The 26850-nt window shown below is 41.0% G+C and overlaps 1 protein-coding gene across 1 annotated transcript in view; it reads right to left on the reverse strand.

The window, feature by feature from the left end:
• Positions 1 to 436: 436 nt before the first annotated feature.
• Positions 437 to 26850, reverse strand: part of si:dkey-91m11.5 (PH_BCR_vertebrate and RhoGAP_Bcr domain-containing protein) — a 31610-nt gene continuing 5196 nt past the window's right edge. The window contains exons 3-24 of the mRNA XM_044026542.1: positions 17835 to 18016; positions 15836 to 15940; positions 14818 to 15003; positions 13327 to 13434; positions 13041 to 13101; positions 12882 to 12934; positions 12646 to 12786; positions 10151 to 10272; positions 8985 to 9150; positions 8655 to 8774; positions 8369 to 8444; positions 8055 to 8159; positions 7873 to 7947; positions 7110 to 7207; positions 6847 to 6978; positions 3893 to 3952; positions 2994 to 3103; positions 2703 to 2842; positions 1970 to 2104; positions 1780 to 1885; positions 1023 to 1182; positions 437 to 949 (exon numbers count right to left, since the gene is read on the reverse strand). Of these exons, the coding sequence (XP_043882477.1) occupies positions 860 to 949; positions 1023 to 1182; positions 1780 to 1885; positions 1970 to 2104; positions 2703 to 2842; positions 2994 to 3103; positions 3893 to 3952; positions 6847 to 6978; positions 7110 to 7207; positions 7873 to 7947; positions 8055 to 8159; positions 8369 to 8444; positions 8655 to 8774; positions 8985 to 9150; positions 10151 to 10272; positions 12646 to 12786; positions 12882 to 12934; positions 13041 to 13101; positions 13327 to 13434; positions 14818 to 15003; positions 15836 to 15940; positions 17835 to 18016 (2531 nt within the window). The 3' untranslated portion in view covers positions 437 to 859. The remainder of the gene's footprint in view (positions 950 to 1022; positions 1183 to 1779; positions 1886 to 1969; positions 2105 to 2702; positions 2843 to 2993; positions 3104 to 3892; positions 3953 to 6846; positions 6979 to 7109; positions 7208 to 7872; positions 7948 to 8054; positions 8160 to 8368; positions 8445 to 8654; positions 8775 to 8984; positions 9151 to 10150; positions 10273 to 12645; positions 12787 to 12881; positions 12935 to 13040; positions 13102 to 13326; positions 13435 to 14817; positions 15004 to 15835; positions 15941 to 17834; positions 18017 to 26850) is intronic.

The following is a 26850-nucleotide window of genomic DNA, read 5'->3' on the forward strand; positions in this document are numbered from 1 at the left end:
CAAAGCAAGCATAACTTCATAACTTACAGAAAACTGACTCAGACGCCTGCAAACTCAACAAGAAGACTATACAAACTACAGCAATAAAGCCTCAAATGCTTACATCAACATGCCTGCATGTTGTTGTGTAGTAACTACCTTTCCAATCTCACACTATTAACTCAACAAAACTACAACATTAAAGAGTGTAAACGTTAAGGAAACTGAAACGTTATACAGGTTTTCAGCAAGGAAACATTGGCACTGGCAAATGAAACATTTTGGGGTAATCATTCATCTATTCATGCATGGAAATAAATCACAAATCCAATAGAGCTGCAACTTATGATTATTTAGATAATCGATTAAGCTGTTGATTATTTTCTTCTTTAATTGATTACTTATTTGGTCCATAAAATGTCTCAATGTTCTCAAATGAAACTGTTTTAATTATTTATTTGTTCCACGGAGTAAGAAAGCAGAAAACATTCACATTTAAGAAGCTGAAGACTCAGAGTGCTTGTTTTAGAAAGGATGAATCAGTTATCAAAATAGTTGAATATTAATTTAGTAACTGATCAATTGTTGCAGCTCTAGAATCCAACAACAGCAGACATGACAGAATAGGGCAGGGGGAAATTATAAAGTACAGCACAGTGAAATAAAATAAAGAAAATACAGGATACATTGTCCATATATCATAGAGAGATGTCTTTTACTGACACAGCAGTTCAATAAACATGCTAAGTTTTAGTTGTGGTGGCTGTTTCCAGTTTAGAGTGTGTTGCTGGCGCCCCCTGCTGCCTAAGTCAAATATCTTCTTAGTGGCCCAGCTGACAGTGTTTCCCCTGAATGAGACATTTATAAACAAATGTTCCTGTTATACTTCAGAGGAGAAGAGAAGACTCTGGCGTTTGCTGTCAGGTGTTGGGAGGCTCTCCAGCTGAAGGAAGTAGAGAAGGACTTGAACCTGGAGACAAATGAGAGGTGGTCAGACCCTCACAGACAGATGATCCACACACGACTGTCTGAATGTGCTGTACCTGAGTCATGACCTCGAGAGACCAGCTGTCGTTCATGGAGATCGGCTGCGAGCTGTTTGAGATCTTGCTGTCTTTTTCAGACGGCCGCAGCAAAGTGGGACCAAAAACTGTGGCCAGGTTGTGCAAAGACATCTTGTTAATGCCCTCGTTCTCAGTCACCCTGTCGAAACAACAACAACATTAAACCTGGAGACGATCACAACATCACACTGTCAGCACAAACACAGCCACACTGCAGTGATTGAGAGCAGATTTTCTTCGTGGTTAGTAACAGATGGGTACATTTTCACTCATTATGTTTTAAAACTGAAGTGCAAAACATTTCAGGACAAACACGTGTCTGTTACATTCAAGCCATGACAAACTGTGTTTCTCAGTATATATATATATAACAGCTATAGAATTTGAATTTGTGATTTCTTTCATGTCACAACAGACAAAGACAACAGCAACATTGTGTTGGAAAAGAGGTCCTTCAGTCATTAAGCTGTTTAATGGGATTAATTCTTTTTGGCCCCACCTGCCCTGGCGCTGCCACTGTATACACACAAACACTCCCTCAATCAGGTCTGTTAGAAGACCAAACAGAGGCACAACATAATCAAATAAGTAATTTGAACATTTATTAAATATCAACTTATATCAATAAAATCAAATTGTTTTTATTATATCTATAATATATATAATATAATAAAATCAATAATACTACGGACATGGCTGGTTTGCCTTTTTTGTGCTAAAAACGTTTTGAAGTTACCTTTTCAGGTGGTCCAGCAGGAAGAAGAACGTGACCAGATTGGGTTCTGGGAGAGACATCAGCAGGTTGAGCATGCAGCTTTCCTTGGCTACACAGTCAGACAAAGCTGCAGGGCAAATTTAAACGTACATTAATGCACTGTCACACCCTGCAAATCCGTGAAAGTCCTCCCAACCCTTTAATGACTGACCAATGCCTCCAGCGAAGTTGGGGTACAGCTCATCGGTGAAAAGAGGCTCCGGCAGCTCACGGAAATACAGCTTGAGTGTTCCAGCGATGGCGTTTACGTCCATCTCCCTCATCATGACGGACACGTCCCTGTTGTCTGTGCGGTGGATGACACACACACACACACACTCACTGATTACTGTGTAGTGGACTTTTTATAGGATCTGAAGGTCACTCCTGAAAAGAGTCGATGCTGCATTGCTGCAGGTGGGTTTAAAATACCACATAAAGCTTTTACAGTACGACATGGAGAATAGGTAAATGCCAATAAGTCTTATAGAAATCGATTCAGCAAAAAAGGATGGAGGAAAATCACTGTAAATAAGAAACCTTTAAATGCCAGTATTCATTCTATATTGCTTTTGCATGTGAATGTTGCTGTTGTGATGAAATCAAGTTCATGTTATTCGTGCGGGCCACACAGTTGACTAACAGTTAGAAGGATTCTGGTCCGCATCCTGGTCTGGGCCTGAGTGTGATGTGTGAGTGGTTGGATTGGTGACCTGTGACCCTGCCTTTAGCCCTATGTCGGCCCTGCGACCCTCATGTGGAGGATAAAGATGTAGACAATGGATGGATGTTACAGGCTGTTATCTCCCATGGTTTGGTCACTCTGGTGTAACATCAGTTAAATAAATACTTGACTATTGCTAACCTGAATGCAGAATAACAGTATTCATTGACACTGAACTCACTAGAATCAAACGCAGCCTTCAGAGCCTGGATGTCAGTCGCGACGCCCGACACTCTGTAGATTCCGACCTCCTCCATCCCTCGTCGCTCGATCTCCTCCACACACTGTCTGACGATGAGGGGAACTTTGGAGCGCTCTCGTCTGCAGACACACACAAACAAAGGTGATACACGTCCATCCTCATAAATGCTGTGGCCAGCATATAATGCAAGTGTAGCCATATGTATTCTATACATGGTGCGGTCAAGACACACAGAACCTAAAAGAAAGACATCAAAGAAAGGTCACTTACTTGGTCACTACATTGATTTTCACACCAAAGACACCGGATTGTTTGCGTGAAGGCATCCTCTTCAAACTGAACTCTCTGCTGGCGAACTTCATCGAGAGCTTCACCTCAATCTGAAACAAGAAAAAGGAAACTTTCAGCATCTACTGTGTGAGATACTGAGCAGGCTTAAAAAAGAGAGAGAGCTGAGAGACACAGCATATGAAAAGTCCAGTGTGTAAGAATTAGTGACATCTAATGGGGGGACTGCAGACTGCAACAGACGGAGGACTCGTCTGCTCGGCCCTCCATTTCACAACTGTGTTCAGGAACTGCACAGAAAGGATGTAAACACAACTCTCTTTACTCTTCCTTTCTTTCTTTCTGACTCTGCCTTTTCCTCATTTGTAATCCATGGTTTATGCTTGACGTTTAAAAGGAGCTGTTTTTCTTGTTTGCATATAGGCTTATTCTAAGCCTATATAAGTCTATTTTACTAATTCATATTATACTATATTTAAACTATATAAACTTTCCTAAATGTTTCACACTGGATCGTTATCTCGCTTTCATTTCTATCTTTGGACATTTTTGAATGAGCCATGTCTGTTTATGTCCATGCACTTTCTTTAATTTGTCAGTGTTTCAAGGGTCTTTTAAGGAGTTCCTGGATCATGTTTACTTCCAAACCTTTAAGCTAGGTGACATCTGATGATGTTAGCATTGCAGTAACAACCATAGGAGGAAAACACCCGGTTGTAGGATTAAATGGAGCCAGATTATTTGTCATTTCATTGAGGAAATGGAAGATTTTACTTTCGCATTATGATCAAAAACACTGCCACACATTACATCTACAGACCATGTGAGAAAAGCCACCGTATGTAGAAGTGTTGATGCATGTGTGTTTTGTCAGCACTCACCCCGTTCATGGCGATGACCGTCCTCTGCCAGTCTTTATTTTGCAAAGTCTGCGGATCCAACTGAAAGCAAACAAAAGACACAACAAACGCTTTCACTTCAGCATCAAAGGATCAGATTTGAACCACATCAGATTCAAAGTGATAAAAGAGTTAAGTTCACTTTTGGTATCAGTAAATGAATAGTCAAGTGTTAGAGGAACAGTTTGTGCACTCAGCCTCACATAACCATTCAACTCCATATGGCGAGTTAGTGTTGACTCATGCTACTAATCTGACTAATACCACGCTGCCAACCTTTACTTACAGCGATCAGGCACGAGGAACATGATGACACCATGTCCTCACTGCTAAGACCTGTGTCTGTCCAACATCATGGCAGATGTTCTTTCACCCATGAAACCATGCATCTAATTTGCATAATCCTTAAATCAGTGAAAAGCAACTTCCTTAAAAATGTTTTTAAATTGTTGGTGATTATACGTTTTTTCTGCCTGTGAACACAAACAACGTCATATTATTTCAACGTGGAAACACGATCCAAACATAACCACAGAAAGAGTCACATGGAGCCAAAGTTATTCTAGTTAATGAAAACTAACGAAATAACCACAACTAAAATTGAAAAAACATTTTCATAACTGAAACAAAAACAAAAACTAGAGTTATAAAAAAAAAACAATGACTAACTGTGTTTATAAAACTGTTTGTAAATTAATTTCATACATAATCCTTTTGGGTTCATATGAAGTGTGTTTATTTTTTCTTTCTTCTTTTGAAGGGTTCTATTTGAGACAAAAACTAATACAAATGTTCAAAACTTAAACTAAGTCATTTTAAAAACCAAAAGTCAAAACAAAATAAAAACTAAAACCATATACAAAACTATTATAAACCTGCATTGAATTTGTAAAGTACACAAATAACACACTACAGTTTTAAATAAGCTAAAATAAATAACTATCCCAACAGACACATAACAATGAGTCGAACTCACACTGGGTTTTAAACATTAAAAGGAAATAAAAGCATGTCCTGATGTGTAGTTCCTTCAAGTGAAGATCCAGTGCAAACTGGTTATATCTTTACCTTTTGTTTGAGCAGACTGCTGCGGACTCTGTCCCACAGACGAGCTCCTGAACTCTGTGTTTTCCTCCTTGCTGTGTTTCCCTCTTCCTCTACACTCTGATCCAAACTCTCCTCCTCATTACTCGCACTCATCCTCCCTGGCTCTGACTCCCTCAGCTATTAAATGTTACTGCCACTAACTAAACAAATAAACAACTGTTGAGGAATTACCACTGCGTCCTAAACTGCTGCACTAACAGGAGCAGCAGCTCCTTCTTCCCTGAACCTTCTTGCCCTGCCATCTGTGCCTTTGCTCTGAGGAGGAATCCTGATGAACGTGACTGACGCGGCCCAAAACTCTCTGCGTCATCCCGATGTCTCTGTGTTGTTGTGACTCCGAATCTTTTCATTCCAGTGGGAGTCAGAGCAGGAACAAAGCCACGCAGTCTCCCCGCCACGCTGCCTCTGCGTTGTTCTACTTCACAGATGGATTTGGGAGATTAACTCCTGAGAATCCTCTCCTACCCTCATTAGCACTGTGCTTTGTGCCTGTGCCTCTCAGGCAGCCTTAACATGATCATGATTAGCACGACTGAGCCTTTAACAGCACAACTGGCATGGACATGGTCTTTATCATGGATACATATCAACTGTTACCTTTCACACAGGTATTTAGGAGTAATGTGTGCATAAACATTAGATTCATTTACAGTTTGTTATATTAAACATTATACTGCAATAATTATTACTGAACTACTGCCAAACATTATTAAATTAAATTAAAAACCATCTCTTCTTCCTATTACGGTTTACAATAGTGGATTTTACGTCATTGCAACTTGAAAGCCAATATAACTAAATAAATCATTCAAAATGATTGTTGATGTAAATTGTATTCTTTGTAATTCATATACTACATATTTTCAATTGTACTATTTATTCTTTATGTTTTTATTTATATATTAATTTTTTTTGTCTTCATCACTTTTTTTTAAATCACTTATGATTAACGCTTTTTTATGTCACTGTTTAAACCATGAGCCCACTAAGTTCACCTGTGTCAGAGGTGAAAGGGCGAAATGAAACTAACGGCTCAGTAGCTTGTTTTTTATGTGACATGTGGCTGAACTGACTGCCAGCACTCACAAGCTTTTTTCCTTGTAAACTCCAGGGTTTTGGCCGTCCTGTCCAGGCAGCAGGGGAACCCTTTGTTCTTTCTCTCTCTCTCTCTCTCCCTGTCATACTCTGAAGCAGTGCCAAACGCCTAATCTGCCCTCTGTCACGACACACTGTCAGAGGTCTTCTTTTTCTACAGTGATGGAGGGCGCACAGGGCAGGAGGAGCCAAAAAAAGCTCCTGTGTTCAGGACGGCAGATACAACGCTGTTGTCAAGGTACTGAAGTCATGAAGAGGACCAAGCTCACTCCACAAGAATTGTTCGTGGAACCAGAAAGATTCAGGGTCACAATGAGTCTTAAAATATTGATTTGTGTAAGTCTTCGGTCGAGTGCAAACATTTAGTGCATCTGTCAGAGACGTTGGTGGAAAATAATGTGAGAGTTTGGTAAAGACTGTTGTTATTTAATAAAAACCTTTTTTATACACAGTGACTGGGAAGAGACAGTCTGGCTCTGTCCAGAGTAAAGGACATATTACATACTGACACTTACATATTGATACTGGTTTGGCCCGAAATGTAGAATTGGTGTTTTAAAATTCCACTGTACTGTATAAGAATTAGTGACATCTAATGGTAAGACTACAGAGTGCAACTAACATAGCATTCCTTTGCTCACTGCAAAGTGATCATACACTTAATTTTACTGTGACAAAAATAGGTTTTGATGTGACATTTGGACCAGGTTGCCGTCCCTCGTTTGTCTCCATACCTTTATCTGTCCTTTGACCATGATCTTGTCCGTGATCTCTCCATCTTCTTTGCTCTGCTTGGTTTTGTTGCAGCACTTCTCGTAGCAGAGCAGCCTCAGAGTCTGAGAGCCCTCCAGTTCAATCTCAAACTCCTTTCAATCACACAAGCAGAAAGCAAAGTCATGCTAGTGTACGTTACAGCCCAGTGTTACAACATGTTACTTTTATTTTTCATGCCAAAAAGTTACGTGCTCTGCTTCTTAAAACACAGCAGCCCACTCACCTCATTCCAGTTGGGCTCTGTCGAGTCTCTATGCACTCGTGTTTTGGCTTTGTTGACAAAGTAGCCGAATGAATCCACCTCCAGAGAGCAATAAAGGTCTAGTGGGTGAGAAAGAAAAAACTCCTCTAAAAATATCAACTGTTACTGCTTTAAAGTCTTTGTGTGGCTGATGAGTGTAATGGTATGGAATTGATATAGCCGACATAAAAACGCACATGGTTTTCAAGCCTCAAAACTTGCAATTTGACCAGCACAGTTACCCCCTGGTGGCTGACTGCTACTGCTACTAAGCTACATCCATTTTTATATAGGCTATGGTTTTACCTTGCTTGACATGTAAGACTTGACATTGTTTAATTCCCTATGAGGACAATAAAGTTGCTATCTATTGGAGTCCTACCACAGCTCTTCCTTCTAGTACCATCACAAATCTACTGGAATAGCAGTAAACCCCCAGCTGGTTGGAACATGCCACTGACTACAGCCTGACTAGCCTTTCACATAGAAAGAGAATAAAACATGCACAATAGTTTAAGCAGGGTCAGGCGGTGATTTGAGAAGCCAAAGACATATTTTAAGGGGGCTTGTACACAGTGTTCCTTGCTAATCCCTCTTGTTCCCCTGCAGCTGTGCTCCCAGCTGACAGCGGGACAGGGAGGGAGAAGCAGATGAAGACAGGCCCCACCCACAGGATGATGTGACATTTACCATTATCACTGATGTGATTCTGTTTTTTAAAATCCCAGGGGAACAAGCAACTTACTTAAGCTCTTTTTGAGGCCAGATGCAGAGTGGACAATGACATTCAGGAAGCCATACAAACCAGGAGATTCATCATCTGTAAAGACAAGAGTTTAAGCCATTAAAAACCAAACAACAACAAAAAGAGCTTATATTAAAGACTCATCAAATCCTAAAACGTGCAGTAGGTGAACTGAATCATACCTTCCTTATTCACGCTCATTGGAATAGTGTGAACAGTCTGGAGCTTCACACATGAGTTAGTGAGCATCTGCAGCTCCAGAGAGGTCAGAGAGAAGCTTTTAAAACCTGCAGGATATTATTATCATTATCAATATTATTATTTAACCAGGAAAGCCTCACTGAGATTAAAAATCCTCCTGGTCGAGACACATATACAGAATGAACACATTTCAAACAGTATAAATTGACAGTATTCAATGGTAAAAAAAAAAGAAAAAAAAAGGCAGTTGCTCTTAAATTATTAACAGTAATTTAACATTAAAAAGATGGCTCACACTTTTTCTGCTGCTCACGAATGATCTCCCTCCACTCAGCACGCTCATAGTCGGACGAGATCAGAAATGTGAAACCCTGAAGGAAAGAAATCAAAATCTGTTGTGTTCTAATACTGTATGTACACACCTTCAGCAGCAGAGGGCAGCAGAGGCTACAATGACAAGGTTGTCACAGAAGTTATCTCTACAGAACGTTTATCTCCGTAATGCAGGAGATACGTTTCATCTGTCTAAATTCTGCATTGTTGGGTTGTTTAGAAAGAACCTTTGACTTCCTTAGACTCACTTTTCCATTTCTGTTGGCCACTCTAAACGCCATGTTGGGGGACATGAGAAGCAGCAGAGACTCTTGTTCTGACAACTTCTTCCTCAGACGCTCAATCACCTTGGGGCCCTTGGTGGTTCTCTGCAGACAAACATTAACAGTGTCTCTGTATATACAGACATGTGCTAATCTTCAAGTTCCTTGTTTTGATTTTTGCTCTGTATGCAGACAGCAGTGCAGCCCTGCACATCACTGATAAACTCATAAACCATTTTGTTGACTACTGTAATGTTTTCCATGTAGTTTGGACTTCCTGTATTGTGTTTTGTTTTGTGCTTTGTGTAAACTCACCTTTTCCCTTTGGATCTCATTCTTGATCTGGGAAATTTTTATCTTCATGGCATCGATTTCCTCATCCTGCACCAGAGGGATGGGGCTGGACTCACAGTCCTCGATGGTCTGGAAGGTCAGGTCAGCCAGTGGGATGTACCACTTACAGTCATACTGTTGCCCTTTCCTGTCGGAGTACAACATACGTGCATTTAGTCACTATATTCTTTGAAAAGTAGCCTGTTTTCTTTACATGAGAATGTCCTCCTTCTTTCATCAAGAATTGTTTGTTAAAGTTACCCTAAAAGCTCTTCTGTCGTGCTGTAAAAGTAAAACAATGTGTCCATCATTTTCCACTTCATACAGTCTTCCTTTCAAAAACACACTGTTTGCTGTATTTAACACAATGACTATGTTTAAGAACCTCTTCAAAAAAATCTATCCCTTTAAGCAGTGTGAGTCTAACAATACAACTGTACACAAAGTTTCTGAGCCAGATGAGAAGATCTCTCACTGTTAATCGGGCTATTAAAAGTCCAGTGTGTAACATGAAGAAGGGTTTTTGGTGTTTGTATGGTTTATCATGTGTTTTTTTGTAGCCTTAGAATTAGCCTTTTTTGCACTTTTGGCAAAGGTCTTATTTTGTGGAGGCTGCCACGTTGAAGGTCCTGAAAGTATACATGCAGTCCACTCACTCACTCACTCACTCACTCACACACTCATCTTCTACCACTTTATCCTCCACATGAGGGTCACAGGGGCTCAATCTCAGCTGATATAAGGCGAAAGGCAGGGTCACACCTTGGACAGGTCGCCAGTCCATCACATATTATAGAGACAAACAACCATTCACTCTCACACCTACGGTCAATTTAGAGTTTCCAATTTACCTAATCCCAATATTGCATGTTTTTGGACTGTGGGAGGAAACCCACGCACACTCGGGGAGAACATGCAAACTCTGTGTTAGTCCAACTTCAGAAATTCAATTGAGTACAATTTCAGACTAACATGTTTAGATGTGTTTTATGAACTGACTCATTTTTGCACAGTCAACCTTTAAAAAAAGTGTAATGACTGTTGGGTGGAGCGATTGTTCCCCAGCAAGCCTGGCATCTGAACCAGCAGATCCTCTGGGTCACAGGCCGCTGTTTCTAACCTCCGGCTGGACGCTGACCCAGACTCACCCTGCCGCCTGTTTCTTCAGCTTGGTGCAGAGCAGCAGGTCGGTGAAGAGGAAGACGTGACGGAGCTTCCTGGAACCCTCGACCAGCTCCACCATGAAGCAATCCCTCAGCAGCTGACGGTTCTGCTCACAGGCCAAAGAAGAAATCATGTCATCAGCTGTGAGTTACAACCGGGATGTTTTCAACCGCTATGAGGCCACAACAGACGCAAATAGATGCAATATGAGGAAGTGCCGGAGGCACAGTATGTAATTATAAAGTTTTACACTGACGCTCAGTTTAAAATACAGGGTTTGAGAACAATCACTTTTTGCTGATGTTTGCAGACGCTTTGAATGATCATAGCTTGTGGTGATGCTACTGCTTTTGGATATATGCTATCCTTCCTCATAGAGCAGGTAAAACATAAACAAAGCAATAAATCATTGGTGACACCATCAAAACAAGAAAGTAAACATACTTAATATGTTCCCACTGATGTAATGTTGCAACTCTGATGATCTGATGATGAAGGATTGGTTATTTTATTTGGGGTTTTTTTCGGTTAATCATTCCAGACTGAGATTACAGATGGATGTGATGACACAAGCTCTTCCTGCTGCAGCGTGAATCTAAATTCCCTCCCCTGCCACTCTGACCTCAAGGCTGAGGCTGTTTACAGTGACAGTGCCCATGTGAGACTTTGCACCACCACACCGTCCGCAGTCTGACAAAAACAAGGAAATCACTGCAGCGTGGTTTCCCTCTGCATACTCTCAGTTCTGGTGGCCTGCAAATATTCAAACATGCTCGCTACTGTCCTGGTTTCAAAAAGAGGTGGCAGGGTTATATCCGCTTATTGTTTGGTGACACAGGCATGAGCACAAATAGTCAATTTTCCAATGGAAAAACAAGAGCTGCCTCTGCACAGCGCTAACACCCTTCCAACACTGTAATCTGCTCCTGTTTTTTTATGCATGATGAGGCATTGAGCACTGAGGCATGTACAAAAAGATGAGGCTCAACAAACACAAGGGTTTTAAATGGACTTGGTAATTACAGGCACGTCTGACGCAAAACATCAACAATGGGTGCTCGTTTACTGAAGAGCTGATCACAATCTGCACACAGGATTTCAGACTTCCTAAACAATAAAAAGAAGAACGTTCCCAAGAAATTTCTTTGCTTTAATATCCCACCCTGGTGGGCCGGGCCAGTTCCTAGGAAAAACAGAGGAAGTTCTCAGCCAGGTCATCTGAATCAGAGCCTTGAGATGTGTGCTGATGGAGTCAGGAAGCATAGTTAAGTTGGTACACACCCTGTATAAAAAGCCTGGTTAGAAAGAACTTGAAAAGGCGTCCTGCAGGTCATTTCTGGGAAGCAGAGTTGACACTGTGGCAGGGACGGATGGGAGTGAGTGCTTGGTTTTCCTGGTTTGTGACACAGACAGCCTCAACTCCAGTGTAGCACAGGGCTTTGTCACAAGGTTCCTCCACAGCTACTGCAGACAGGCAGAGATGAGTCAGCAACAACCTGAGTCACACTCCTGTTTTACTGCAGCTTCCAGACACCTTGTGCTGTGAACTGTTTACGGTCAACGGTAAAGATATGGCACAAACTAGAGTCAGATATTATCTTGAATTTCTGAATGAGGGAATAAAATGAATGCAGGTTTTTTCGTCAGGTCAAATTTGTATTTTTCCAGTGCTCTAACTAACCTCTAACTAACTAGAGGTGTTGTGTTCAGAAGTGATGTCATTACTGCACTTTTAAATATTAACAAATGTCTATTATTGTCTATTCAACCCATTCTCAAATGAGTTCACACAATTTAGTTTAAGTCTTATCAGCTCCATACATCACTCTCTCCGTGTTTCTCTGTACAGTAGTGTTTAGATCTTGAATGGCACGGGGACATTTGAGGAAGACAGTTGCAGTTGTGTATGACTGAAAACACAAAGAAGCATGCACCAAAAGTTTCAGAAATGAATTCTACTGCTCAAAAAACCCTGCCGTTCACCAATTATAAACAACAGAATAAACAACTCTCACCCCCACTCATCCCTGCTCTGCTGCTGCATACACACAAACGCTACCTCAGTCAGGTACTGCTAGACAAAGCAAATAATGATAGCATTGATTCTGCTCATTAAAACCAAACAGAGGCAGAATAATGACATCAACATGTCACACTATGCTGCCTATATGAACTAAACAGAGCAATTAGTCATGTGATCAGTAAAACATATGCTTTTCCCACTGAAACATGTCTGAACACTGAAACATGAAACATTTGCTACCTGAACACTGAAACATGAAACATTTGCTACCAAAGGGGCCCTTTGGTAGCAAATCCAGTCTTGGCTGCCAATATGAAGGGAAAGTTGCCACTTGTTGATTTATGTACTAAAAAACATATTCTAATTTAAATAGATTTGTGCAGCATTGATTTTTATTTGCAGAAAATACCTCATCAACCTGGAGTTGCTGTGGTGAAGTGGGACTATCACACTGACCTCTCCTTTCTTTACTGTCATGGACTGCCTGCGTGGCGTGATCTCTTCATTAATACTAGACAGGAAGTTCTGTGAGATGCGCAGGGCGTCCTGTAGCAGTGGATAATCTGGGTGGCTGGAGGGTGTGTGCTTCAGAAGGTCCTGGAATAGAAACAAAATGTGAAAAATTCAATTCCCCAAACTCTCAAGAGTAGAGAAAATACTGATTCAGATTGTTGCCAGGCGAAGTGACTTACATGCAGAACAAGTGTGCTGCGCATCACTCGGTCCACGGGTTTGTAGAGAAGGGCTGTGGAGGAGGAAGAGTCAGTTGAACAGGCAGAGTGTCAGCTCATCTACTTTTAGCGTATATTGATTAATGTGGAGGCTGGACATTCATTTCACTCACTACTTACTTTCCAGTGAATTTTTAGCTGGCTGCTCTTTGCAGTCCTTTGTGCTTTTGACCTTAAGATTCTAGCAGGAAGATAACAACAGAGGGAATTGTGAGAAAAGATATACTGTCATTAACTCACAGCAACTGCCCCACGGTGCAATTAACACCATCAGCACCACTGTAAAAAGCTGCATGGCTCTTTGCACTGCTGAAAAAACCTGCTCTGTCATCACTTGTCACGGGCAGCTGTACAACATCAAACACTCGCCTGCTGCAGTCCTGCTGTGCGTGGCATGATTTCATACCTCAGATATCTGTGCAAACTGAGCGTTAGCCTGGCAACACTTGTCCGCCGTCTCCACAGCAACCTTGTAGTTATCCACAAAGGCCCGGTACACTCCGAGCTGGCTGGCCTACAGCAGACAAGAAGACAGCACTGGTTAGATTTACTCCAAAAACTGCAAAGATAGATTTTATCAGGGCCATGAATTTAACTGGGTTTGCTGTGCTGAGTCTCAAGTATGAGCTGGCATACTAGTTATGCAGAAGGAATTAATACCATTCAGTGAAATATGATGTTGGCTCACATGTCTACACATAAATCCATGGATTGCATGAGTGTTTTTTATACTCCAGCAGCACTGACGTAGCTCTTATTCAGCGACCTCCTATAGAGCGTTTTGTTCTCCTTTATATTGCCTGTCATGTGGCGTAGGGAGGCTTTTATCTGGCCGGGAGATGACTCCAAGCAGTCTACTCATGTGTGCACTGAGTATTACTAACAGCCAAAGACTCCCACCTTTTTTAACCCTAAAAGTCTCCCTTCTTCTCAGCTATCATTAATTATCAAGGCATTTGACAACTGCTATAATTAGTTTCTGAAAGTTACCATCTTGACAAATGTTAGTCTGTTTGATCAAAAACCAACATGCAATTTGACACTGACAGGTTTGATGTTATTTAATGCTGGGTGTTCTTATCCAAAGGAGGATTTAAAGCAGTTGAAGGGGTTGCCTCACTGTACTCAGTTGTATGTGATTGACTTCTTAAAACTTTTGATTCAGTTAAGCAAAGGAAAAAGTTTTAGATAATTTAACAACTAGCACATTTCATTCAGATCAACTCATTGGATACTGAGTATTCCATTGGTTCCACTGCCTTGTGGTTGTTTGCCTGACGTGATGCTGCTGTGTTCGAGTTAGGTCAAAAGAAGTGGTAAAACAGGTTTATGTTGTCTCTGAAACATTGTCATGACATGTTTTCTTACAAATTAACACCTTGAACATATTCAAGACAAGCTACTGTATATTACCATAACACATTTGAGATGATATGTTTAATTTTAATGGTGGGGTTAATGTCACAAAAACACTCAATAATTACAGTTAGGCACGACCTGCTGAAGTTCAAACCGAATATCACAATGAGGAAGAAATGTGATTTAAGTGACTCTGAATGTGGGTTGGTTGTTGGTGACAGACAAGCTGGTCTGAATATTTCAGAAACTGCTGATGTAGTGGGATTTTCACACACAACCATTGCTGTGTGTAAGACAATGGTGCAAACCATATAAAAGGTTACTCTTTCAAAACAAAATATGGAGAAGATCCTCTCTGAATGCACAACATGTTGAACCATGAAGCAAATGGGTTACAGCAGAGCAAGACCACACCTGTGCCAGTTATTAAGAGTCATCTGTACCTAATAAAGTGGCCTGTGAGGATACAATATGATACCTTTTGCTCTATTGACTGCCCTGATTTAGTTAGAAAACCCCCCAAATATAATCTTTGTACCAGTTTCTGGAAGAGGTCGCCCACACACTGCTGGTGGCTCCATTGCTGTACTCGGGGTAGCAGGGCGTCGTAGAAGTCCTTGTGGATCTCATGAAGCTCTGGTACTTTGAAGAAGATGGTCTCTATCTGCTGAATGGTCAACATTGGTTGGGAGGTTGTGGCAGCAGCCTTCAGAGGCTTCATGGGCTGGACGAATAAATGAAAAACGTCATTAATCTTCCACAGAAAACCCACGGGCAATGAGATGAAACAATTGCACAGTTTAAATAATGTTTTAATGAGGTAGCTTTTGGTAACATTAGCCAACACTGCCTTACAGTGTAGAGAAAACTGGCTTAGTAGTCTGCTGTAACAGGTTACAGTAGGACAAGCACAAGTGTAAATAATAAAATAAATTACATTAAGCTTCCACAGTTTCAGTTGTTTGCTAAACTCTGGCTTAGCAAGGTTGTTAACTGAGTGACATGATTTAGGACTTAGGACAGTAAAACAACAACATCTAGCAAAAGTTAGCTAACTAGCTAATGTTATGAGCTACATCCTAGCAGACCAACACTATGTTTAATTCAGCAAAGTTGTGTAGTACTACATATTAATAAAGGAGTGTTATTTTGAAATATTCAATCCAAACATACTGTACATTCACAAAGTGACACAGCAATGTCATTTAAATGACAATATCAAGCAAAATGTGCTGGCTAAAGTAGCTCAAGTAAGCCACATACAAGCTCAAGTAAGTCTAGGGAAGTAGCATTGTAATGCTAAGGAAGTAGCACTGTTCTTACGAAAGTATCACCTTAGTTTGTTTAGTGTTTTTTATTTATATCATTTATTCTTATATTTAGACGTTTATTTTGTATTTCATGCTTGTATATTTTTGAATTTGACTTTAATCATAAGCTAAAAGGCTGCTATAACATAAAGATTGTCCATATTTGGGATCAATAACTCCATCTTTTGTTTAGCTTTGTTTTGGGGGGGTAGTGTGTGTGAATTTTTAAGTTTAAGTTGCACATACTATGAGTAGGGCCTCCAGGTGGCCGAGGTAGGTCTCCTCACTGGCCAGGATTCCTGACAAAACCCACTTTCTCATCTCCAGTCCCTTCTCCTGATCCAAGTCCACCTGACACAAACATAGTGCCAGGAGCAAACAATTGGGAAACAAGAAGAGAAGACAGGTTGACATGTGATATGTGAAGTGTAACTCTTTAATAATAACCCACCCACACACCTCTGCTCCTCAGCCGCTGGGTGCAGATATTATTATTGTTGGGACAGACCACATTTGATTAAACTCTGTGGGAGTTTTAGATTCCAGGAGGCTTGCAACGCAGAATGCTAACATTCTAACGATGACAAATGTGTTGATAGTAAAGGAGTTGTTCCTCCTAAACAGTTCAAATCCATCAGTCATCCTGGCAAAGGCTATCATGTCAAGTGCAAGATACTCACTGGGGCTGGAGGGACGGTATTGAGCTCTCCCATTATATTAACCAGATAAAGAAAGCAGTGTGACTGAGGCTTTGAAGATCATCAAGTGTGTACATCATGGCAGGGAATACCACAGACAGGCCAGAGGGGGAGGGGAGCCAGTTCTCTTTTTAACATCTGTTTGCCCACATGATGTTTGCTGAGCATATCCAGTGTTTTTCAGCATCACTGTAACACGCTGCCATATGCTCGCTGCATCATGAACTCTGTTGGCCTCAGGGTGCCTCGGCAGGAGCAGCTGTTTTAATGCCTTGCTGAAGGGCATTCATTCTGGTGTTTTTCCCTGAAGGGACATTCCATTGATTTTACAAATTTTAGCTTACTCATCATGGAGAGGAAGACTGAGCAAGAGAACCTGTTGTATAATGTCTAGAGGAGACGTCAAACTTTTTGGGGACATCTATTCAACTTTAAGAAAGAATTCCCCTTTTCCTCTGCCCTGTGTGTGATGGTCAAGGTAAAATTAATATTATCTTTTAAAGATTTTTCTTTCCTCTGAAAAAAGACGGACAAACAACAACCAAAGATAAATGTGAACAAAATAAAGCAATGCAAGAATAAGAAAGAACTCAATTGAAAAACCATCATTATTTGATGTGGTAGAAGGAGATGGGCAATGTGTGACACCTGGAGATGATAAGATACAGTGACAAACTGAGAACATCATGTATCCTGTCTTGATACAACTTGAATGAACTGTCCAACCAGTCAATTGTTTTTTTTTTAACTAAATGCTGAACTATGAATATCTTATTCATCTTGTTTGCGTGTGTCTGTGAGCGTGTTATGACGGGTTCATGATTTTTCCCTTTGTTTACTATGTGCACATTATGGTTGCTACTGTGTTTGTTGTGCTGTGCTGTCCAAAACTGTTGAAAACCAATAAACAGCCATGTTGCATCAAGGGGAAATGCCGCATTTTAGAACTGAGGGAGGAAAAGAAAATAGCTATTTTGGCTTTGATTTTGACAATTCCTTTTACAATATGGTTTCAATCTTAAGTTTACTATTTACTGACTTGAGACTTTGAAGGAAATGTTAATTATTTGCTCTTGTTTATAGCTCATAAACAATCCAGATGAAAAGAATGGTTGTCTCCACAATACATTTGACATAAATTGCCTCCTGTGAGGATTTACAGAAAATCGTGTGGTTCATTTAATTGAACAAAACAAATAATATATGTTATAGAGCTCCCAACAAGCTTGCAGCAACACACCACAGCATACGAATAAGTAGCATAACCTCATGGTAACAAGGAAGCACAAGGTTTATGGGAAACATGGGTGTAATTATGTGAAACCATGGCAGTAAGACTGCCATGAGTTTAACTCAACGAATGAGGAACAATATCAAGACAGAGTCATACAACCAGGCACTATAATTACAAATGTTCTAGTACAAAATAGCCATAGCGCGTGTTGAAAGCAGTAAAGGACAATGCAGCGGAGAGAAAAAAAGAAGCAGCACAGACAAACAATAAACATGTCAGACATGTTGACTGGGAGTCAAGACAGAAGTATTACCGACAGTGTGGATTCCAGAGAGCCTGAGGACTGGGTGTCTCGGCTACTCCGGCTTTTGGAGCGGAGCCGTGGAGAGGAGGACGGAGATCCAGTGTAGGACAGAGGGTCGTGGCGAGGCTGATGCTCCTCTGACTGCTCCAGGTCATATCTATATGACAGAGGGGTCTCGTTGTAGGAAGCCTCTGTGGGAAACAAAGGACAATAGTCACATCGTGTGTTATTAAACCGTTAAATGATGTTCTAACCACAGAGACATGCATCTTCCTCTGTGGGTATGCTAATACCTTGGCACTTTAAGTGGATGATAAATGTTGATCCATCAAAACCATGATTTTATATATCATTATGTTGTGTTGAATTATATCAAACGTATAGTTTGCTTTACTGCCTTCAAGTAGCAAAAACTCACACAAAAAACTGCAAAGAGTCAATAACCACTGCTCTAAAGGTCCGGTGAGTAAGAATTAGTGCCATCTAATGGTGAGACAGCAGATCACTCACCTCTTTCCCAAACGTTAAGTACATTATAAAGGATGGTTTTCAAGACATGAAATACTATACATTCTCTGTCTGGTTTGTCCATCGGAGCTGCCGTAGAATCATGGCAGCCTCAGTAATGGTAAGACATTGCCTAAAGTTACACATAAAATCCAAAATAATTTAGATTTTAAAGGAATTCTACACATATACAAACATCCTTATAGGTTGCAATTTCTACCAAAAAATAATACTAAATGTCACCCAGTCTACCTTTAAGACTAATGTTGTTATATGCTGCAGATATTTCATACAAAAGGCTTTTGAAGTCAATGATATATAGATGACGAACATAAGAGATGAGAAAGAACAAAGTTGGGTACCTCACTTCATTTTTGCCCAAGGACCCCTGTTGTGTTAATCCGCCCTGACCAGATTTCAATAAATGAACAGTTGAGAAATTGAGAGGACGTCCAACAGTAGAGGTCATAAAACACACGGCATGTGGAATTTTCCTGTCAATTGTCTTTCAATTAAATCAGATAATGTTGTTTAAGCTGTGACTGACATGAATCTACCACATGAATCTGTGCCACTGCCACTGAGAGTCTGCGAAAACAGCATGCGTGTTCTGTTCCTGCCTGCTGTGGTGTACAGTGCTTCGTTTCCTGAATCCAAAGAGCAACACACTTTTACCACCAATAAAAGATGAATGAAAGTGTGGAAAAACAGAGGGAAGACAGCTCCAAATAGTGGAAAAACAAGTCTAATAAGTCAGATTCATATGTTGTGATATTGGACTATTAGGACACTCTGAAGGTGAGTCCTGTAATTACTGTGTCAGGCGCTACTGACTCACTGGGAACTTATCATTATTACCATCATTATCATCAAGAATGTGGCAGTTAAATGATGCATGGTACAGTTGTCATTTGACAAGTTAAGTAATGTGGAAGCAGGTATGTATTAATAAAAAAAATTAAATAAAGGAGCCTTCAAAACCGGTTCATCTCAGTTTTCCGAAAACAGGAAAGAGAGGATTCCGGAAACGAGGGGATAATAAAACCAAGTCACTCCAGAGAGTCGTGGAAGAGAGGTAGACTGACAGGATGACATCAATACCTTTAAAACACTTGTGTATTTCTGTATATTTTCAGCGATAAACACAAGAAAGTATGAGAAAAATAATGCCTGAATTCTAATGAATAATAAACCGAAAGGGTTTAGGCTGCTTAAATAAAGATTACATCACCAAACCATGATTTTCACACATGGTTACCGCAACAAAAGATCTTATATTTTAGGGATCTGATAATCGTGACGCAAACATAGTTGCATAACTTTTGATATTATTCTGCCTCTGGTTGGTTAAACACAAACAATGATTTGCAAGCTACTGAAAACTGTTTCACAACATGTGCACATATTCAAACTATGGCTGCAGTGATAATCAATTGAGTGGGGAAACATTAAAACTTTGTCTGTACAGCTATTAGAATCCCTTTTGTATTGGTACATTCCGTGTCGATGTATGTTCTACAGTGTCAAATTACCTTTGATTGATTGGTAGCACCCAACAGGTGGAGGTTAATCATTTTAATTGCAAGCACATGCGTCGGAGGAGGAGTGACCTACATTATAAATGAGTTCTGACTTTGAAGGCTGAGATATCATTACTTATAAACATGTAGCAAGAGTGTGCAGGACTGTTTTCCCAATCATTAGATGCAGCCCATTTACATTTATAAATTAAAAAAAGAAAGCATATGTTTCCGATGACATGAATAATAAAGTGAATTGCAATTATTTTGTTTAGGATAACAATGACTCATGATTCATATTGTTCCATGTCGAGTCAGCACTAGTTTTTACATGTTTCCATCCGAACAAGCTGTGACAATAGGACTCAAACACACACACTGGGGCTCAGCACAGGCAGAGAGCTGAATTGACTGCTTAAGGGAAGAGATTACTGCAAGCCAAACAGCTTCTGAGCACAGGGGGAAGTCCATGTGAAAGGCCACACTGTGCTCCAGTGAGATTATACACCAGGCCCGGCACTGGGTGAATAACACATCCTCTCATGGGCAGCAGTTTCAGCGCCGCAAATTATCTCCTTCCAAGGGAAAAGAAGTAGCCATGGCTTAGGAAAACACTATAAACAAGAGTAAACAATTGAAAAAAGGAGGATTAAAAAGAATGATTGTAAAGTCTTCCATGCTGAGTCATCTGCGTCTCCTTTAAATACATGACACTCACTTGGCCATTGCAGTGTGAGAAAGAGGACATCACAATAGATGCACACAGAGTGTAGTGATCACATGGACCTCGCTGCTGAGGAAGTGTCCAGGCAGGTCTGTCCGGAAAATTCAGCAATTCATCTGCTTCAGAGCGGAAACAGGCTTTCTGCACAAGGTCATCCTTTCACAAACAGCTCCCTCTCTCACTCTCTCTCCCGACACTCCCCATCATCCGTGGTCACCATGGCTGTCATAGTTACATACCACATAACCCTGAAAGGAATTTATATCTCAATGGAAGGATTGTAAACTGTCTGTAAATCATCTGTAGCTCAACATGCATTTGTTTGTTAAGACCTGACTTTTCTCCACCACTCTTTTCTGTGAAACCTTTTGTTTGCTCTGATTGTGAAACACTCTGAAAGCCTTTTTAAAATGAGCTGAACAAATACACAAGAGCAAAGGTTGCCCTTTAAAATGTCAAATGACCTGCAAAAGAATGCCAGTATTTTTATTTCACATTCCTTTTTAATATGGATAATTTGCAGCTGCTATCAGTGAAATCCTTTATTTGAAATACATGTTAAATATCTCTATAGGCTGATCTAGATCAGTGTTTCTCAAACGTGATATACAGGGACACACTTTCTAAAATAACAATTCACTGTGACCCACTTCACTATATTAACCATGACATAATATAATTTGTCCGACTTTTACTTCCATTTCTGTGACCATAATATGAATTTAAAGAAGAAATGAGCCACACTTTTGGCTTCATTGTTAAGCTTATGTGAGGGAAAAAACGACTGATTTATTTGGTGACTGTGGTCCTCTCTGCTCATAAGGTTCAGCTGTCCGTCAGTGGGGTAAAAAACATGCACATTAGGGGATGTAATAAAAGCTTGTTGTCGGTAAACACCAGAGAAGCTTGTACAGGGAAAATCAGCAGCCTGTCTGCCACCAACAATCACTGCATCTTTAATAATAAGTCACTTCAATAATCTTTCTTCCTCTCTCTGGTGCTCAGCTGGTTGTCTGGCTCATGTGTGCAGTACAAGCCTAATGTGATTGGCTAATGAGATGTTTCTGTTAAAGAGCAGCTGTACAGGTGTTCCTAATACAGTGACCTCTGGTCGCTAGACAGGAGGGATAAAAATAAAGAGTAAAACTAGTTTAGAAAGAATCACAGAAGAGGGTGACCAAGTCCTTTTGGCCGTTCAACAATCCATCCTTCACGTCTAAAACCCCTAATTGCAGTGTCTTAAAATGGTTTCAACTTTCCCACAGACCGCTCATAAACATATTCTAATAACATTATATAAGACTGCTGAGCCCAGCAACTACTGTGTGTGGAGCCAAGCTGATTTTTCTCTGTAATCCCGTGTTACTTCAGGTTTTTCAAGAATTTTATTTGAGTGTACACATGCCAGAGTCTCACAGAGGTCAGACTATTGCGAATGATCAAAAACATCTCTGCTTTCCCACAGTTCTGCCCTGAATGCTGCATTTTAAGATAGGGCTCAAGGATAAACAACGGGCTCTCCATCATCAGTCATCATGAAACACTTTTCCTTCCTGCAGCACGAGGACGTGTTCAGGGGAACAATCACAGCATGTTAGATGATCTACTGATGACAAAGCAAAGATGCATGCAAGGCCCTAATCCTAATCCACAGAGATGAACTATGGTAAACAGATGTGCAGAGTCACAGCATCAAACCTCGCTCTCACAGAAGTAATCATGTGCTATGACAACAACAACAACACAAGCAAAACAGAATGTCAATAAAACAGAATAATGTCAAATACTGTCACCAAGCAGCATTATTATAAAAGCACTGAACTTCAGTTATGTAGAATCAATGCAGCTGATCACTATATATTACATGATATATTCTTTTTTTCTCATCAACTGCGAGATAAAATCCACTGATTCATTTGAAGTGAAAAAGGTTGTCATAAAGCTTATCTTTGTCAAATAAACAATGTCTTCTGGAAACAACCATCCAACCAGTTCCCAAAAATCAAAGAGTCAAGAGGTCTATGGGATTCAAATAGCAGCATCCATCAGTTCCCATTTCACCAGTGGGAAATGGCACAATGCTGCTGCTGCCCACACAACGATTGATCACTGATCATGGATTTATATAGCTCAAGGGGAACAAACTTGTTTTCAAAACGTTCGGACAGAGAGGAATAATCAGAGGCCACTTACCGTTCCCTCACAGTGAACATATTGACCATGTACACAAAGATCACTCAGCTGATCAGGGACAGGATTTAGATCACAAACTCCTAAAAATAAACCCCACATTGCAAATGTGCTGATCGATCCAGCACAGAAAAGGCTGGAAGTGAGATTTAAGCATCTATAATTTACCGGGGGGGGGCCCTCTCTGTCACCTCTCTAATGGCTGTATAGATCTGGAGAGGAAAGTTGCACATTTGGAATAAAAGCAGCACAAGATGCCAATGTGTTAAAAGCTTAGCACCACTTTATGGCTCCAGCAAATAGATTCTCCTCCAGACGGGCCGGTCACTGGGGAAACAGTGCTGGCACAGCCAGAGCAAACAGAGGGGAGACAGCTGAAGGGTCAGAGACATTAGACGCAGTAACTTTTCATCACATTACCTGGTAATCGAACCCTCATCCTTCCCAATGAAAGACGACTCACTCTACTTTCTGAGCCAACATCATTCCTCAGATATAGGATCACACACCTGGATGTGTCTCCCCTGACCACACAAGACCAGATGTGGCTTCATCCATATTCTACTCAAACACACACTGATGCCATCATGTCTGTCTGTAAGGACAAAATCATACGTCTGCGTGTATGTTGGGAAGCGATAAGTGAATCAGACGTCATCATCACCATCACATACAAGCTCATCTGAAGTGTCTGCTGTGCTGGGAGGTCCTTTAAACCACAGAGCTGGTGAAACCTCGGAGGCCCACCTGCACCACCACCAGCAGCCGCCTCTGATCTGCAGCCTGAAATTAGTGGCAGTCATTGAGCAGTGTTGGTCAGAAGGGGCCGCTCCGCCCGGCACACCTACTAATCAGGGTGTGTTGAAATAGCTCATGGTGGCCACAGCACTGCTCGTAATGTGCTGCATAACAGAGAAAATCAAAGCACAATAATTGTTCCAGTCTGACAATGGAACACAGATCAGCTTATTATTGGGATTTTATCTAGTAATTATTCTGAAAAGCCTATAAAGTGTGCTGGAATGTGGCCACAGTCTTTCACCTCTGTAGCTTTTATTGTGAACATTTTTTAGAAATGGAGCCACATGAACTGCAGCAGTGACAGACCTCACCTGATGTGCTTTAATGTCAGCGGCTAAGATGTAATCTGCCTACAAACACATGTTTTACAGCATTTAGTGGGTTGAGGCTAATGGTGTACACTCAATCATTCATTCCTTCATTTTTACCTCCACATGAAGGTCACGGGCAGCTGGAGCCAATCCCAGTGGACATGAGAGGGGAGATCTGAACCGGCAACCTTATTAGCCACTGGATGACTGTGTGGCCGACAGCGTGGGCTACATCACACATGACACATTCAGAAATGAGCTTTAGTCTGCTCCACTACAAAACATCATCTTCATGGAAACACAAATAACTATACAGTAAAAGTCTGAGTAATTCAGCTTTGATCATCTTTTTCATGTTTCATGATCATGTTTTTATATCTATCATTAAGAGAGGTCGAGAGGAAGACAATACAAGAAAATTACACACACTAAAAGGTCTGTCTTTCCAATCTGCATTGTATGTCCACACTGCCGTGCAATATACACATGTATTTCAATAAAAATAATGTACAAATACAGTTTTGGTTAAGATTAATAAATAATAATTGGCTGATGCGTGAATTAAAAAAACAATCTCTAGTTGTTACTAAGCAACCTGTGAGCTGCTGTGATGACTGACGTTGTTAAACAAACAAAAATAAAAAAATAAATCAGCACAGCATTTCCCTCAAAGCTGCTTTGCTACTTGTTGTGTGTGTGCGGAAAAATAATTAAAAAAAATAAAATGAGTGTGTGTGCATCCACGCCTTCACCAGGATCTTCATCAGGATAATGGAGGAGGGTTCAAAGCTTATGTCAAAGTGTACAAAGACCTATTTGACCCAAGTGGTGCTCTGTGAGATTGGATTTCATACCAGTTTGTGTTATTTGTGTGTCTTAAAACGCGGCATGTGAACGACCCCTTCATCTGCCCCCTGTAAAAACCCTAGGACAACTAAAACACTGGACTGGCCCTTTACAGGAGCCAAACATCAGATTCACTTGTCATCGTCCACTCATGCGGACTTGAACATTCTAACTAAAACAAACTCTGCTGTCCAGTGACACAACAACACGCAACACGGGTCAGGCTGGTGTGTGAGAGGTGAGCTCATACACACACACACACACACACACACACACACACACACACACACAACAAGCAGCTGAGACATTCCATAAACACTTGGTCTGCCAGCAGCAGCAGCACAGAGGGCCCTTTGAGAGGAACCAGGGTGGGGAGCTGAGATTGCAGAGCACGAGGGAGGATCATCGAGCTGAGGGACGCCGGCAAGCTTATAAACATACCAGAGATATTATGGTTTATCTATGGAAACAAGTCTGTGGATAAATGAAGGAGCCCATAGGAAAAGCCCATGTGAATTGTCTTTCTTAATTTTTGAACTGTTCTGTGATTGGACAAACGGAACAAAAAGACTATTCATGGTGTTGCTGTGAGAGCAGCTGCCCTGCTGTACTGATGGCCTGCCAGCTTTTCACCACTTTATTCAGTACACTGCACAGAGGAACAGGTGCCTCACTTATACACACACACACATACACACACCACTTCCTCTGGTAGGCGTACATTTACTCCAGGAGAGGGAGAGGCTGAATTCTTCTAAACCTCAGATGTTGATGCTCAGGTACAATGACAGGTCTGTCTAAGTCAGGAGTGAGTCCAGTGTGACTTCTGCAGTGTCTATGTCTGGACTGAGGCCCAGATGACCAGACACACTTCATCCACTTTTTTATTAATGTCACCACTATCAACCCACACAGGCCTTTCCACACACAAACACACACACACACACACACTGACTGAGCCACACTCAGTTCAAACCGAGTATTTACAGACAGAAAATATCCAATGAGCATCAGTTCTCAAGGCAACAGAAACTTAACAGTGATTCAAATACACACACACAGTGTTCCGCACACCATCTTTAACCTTGAAGAAGATGAACTACAGCAGCACAGGACCACACCAGTGTGCTGTGTACCTAATAATGAGGGCAGTGAGTGTATTTCCTACATGGATAACACACCACCAGAGCTGTTATGGAAATATTCAAAATATAACATGCAGGTATAATATTATTATATTTTTCAGGGTTATTCATTGTCTCTGCTTTCTCAGGTCTCCCTCTCCAAACACACAGCACACCAGACAAAGTCTGCTTAATATTAATTGTAAGGAAAAGAACGTCTGCACTTCTGTGTCCATCCATGGCTTGTGAGTGAATATTGGGAGTTAGTTCATGGAGTTCGTCAAGGAGTTCCATGACGTTGTAAATAAAGATCAAGCAAGACCAAAATGCTGCTTCACTCTGTTATTGTAATAATATTTGTTTCTGTTTTCCAGTCCGGTAAAATGTGGAAGGTGAAGTGAAGTTTCAGTCACGCGCCATATTTCAACATGTCCACCTCCCTAAAGAGTAAAACCTTCAAATAGTTTATTATCTATTTACCTTGTGACCACCCACTCACTCCTGTCCACACCTTCTCACTGTCACACATTAACCAGGAGGTAGCCTCCATGCACAAGCTAGGACAGAGAGCTGGGGCCACAGGCATCAGCATCAGTGCCATGACGATAATGAATTATGGCAAAATAGGCTCATCTGAGAGGTGGCCTCCTTTAAGACTCACAGCTAATCAGCCGCTCTATTCACAGCCAAGTGTGACCATCAGCCTAGATAACTAGAAACCAGGAGAAAACTGTTTTTCTTCTATTTATAGCAAAAAAAAATCCCCTTAAGATATGTCAGTTTTAACTCAATGATGCGGCTGAGTCGCAGCAGGACAAGTGCGCGTTTGTCTGTGGCGTCTCTTACGCTGAATTAGTCCGTTTTTCCGAGGCAGAGCAGACTGACATCATGTCACACATGAACGTCAACACTGTGTCTGCCCGCTCAACAGTTCCCATGTTCCATGACATTCACTCACCGGCCACATTATTAGGTACACCTCTTCCACTGCTAGTGAACTAA

This window comes from Solea senegalensis, linkage group LG5 (genome assembly GCF_019176455.1).
Source record: "Solea senegalensis isolate Sse05_10M linkage group LG5, IFAPA_SoseM_1, whole genome shotgun sequence".
NCBI classification, from domain to species: Eukaryota; Metazoa; Chordata; class Actinopteri; order Pleuronectiformes; family Soleidae; genus Solea; species Solea senegalensis.